This window comes from Buceros rhinoceros, unplaced genomic scaffold, assembly GCF_000710305.1.
Source record: "Buceros rhinoceros silvestris isolate BGI_N320 unplaced genomic scaffold, ASM71030v1 scaffold39608, whole genome shotgun sequence".
Classification (NCBI taxonomy): domain Eukaryota; kingdom Metazoa; phylum Chordata; class Aves; order Bucerotiformes; family Bucerotidae; genus Buceros; species Buceros rhinoceros.
In genome coordinates this window covers 1,147-1,814 of record NW_010428094.1, presented here as the reverse complement: position 1 = coordinate 1,814, position 668 = coordinate 1,147, and the positions used below count along the sequence as shown (strand labels likewise).

The 668-nt window shown below is 66.3% G+C and overlaps 1 protein-coding gene across 1 annotated transcript in view; it reads left to right on the top strand.

Annotated features, from left to right (window-relative positions):
• Positions 1 to 668, top strand: part of LOC104498732 (mitogen-activated protein kinase kinase kinase 5-like) — a gene marked incomplete at both ends in the record, with an annotated part of 2,415 nt that overhangs the window by 636 nt on the left and 1,111 nt on the right. Inside the window, 3 exons of the mRNA XM_010142149.1 lie at positions 73 to 157; positions 238 to 371; positions 455 to 582. Of these exons, the coding sequence (XP_010140451.1) occupies positions 73 to 157; positions 238 to 371; positions 455 to 582 (347 nt within the window). The remainder of the gene's footprint in view (positions 1 to 72; positions 158 to 237; positions 372 to 454; positions 583 to 668) is intronic.

Genomic DNA, 668 nt, shown 5'->3' with positions numbered 1-668 from the left:
GGAAGGGGGGGCCGTGGCCAGGTCCCCAGCGCTCTCACTGGGGCCTCAGGGCTGTCATCCTCCCACTGGCAGGTTCTGCAACGAGATCCAGTCCCTCCTGTCCGAGCAGGCGGCAGGCAGCGAGGAGGTGCCCAGCCCCACACAGCCCATCCTAGAGGTGAGACGGGCCATGGGGTGACATGGGGTGACACAAGGCGCCAGCTGGCACAGGCTGCCACCCCGCATCTCTGCCCACAGTACAGCTACGAGTACTCAGAGGCGGGCGAGCGGGTGGTCCTGGGCAGGGGCACGTATGGGGTGGTCTACGCCGGGCGCTGCCTCAGCACCCAGGTGCGCATCGCTATCAAGGAGATCCCGGAGCGGGACAGCCGGTAGGTGCCACACTGCAGGGGCAGGTCCTAGAGGGTCCAGGGGGACCTTGGGCAGCTCCTCACCCCCATGTCCCACCGCACAGGTACTCACAGCCCTTGCACGAGGAGATCGCGCTGCACAAGCGCCTGCGGCACAGGAACATCGTGCGGTACCTGGGCTCCATCAGCCAGGACGGCTTCATCAAGATCTTCATGGAGGAGGTGCCAGGAGGTGGGCAGTGCTGGGGAAGGGATTTGGGCGCCAAGGGGGGAACACGAGGCTGCCATAGGTGCGGCCTAACAATGCTGCCCCACTCC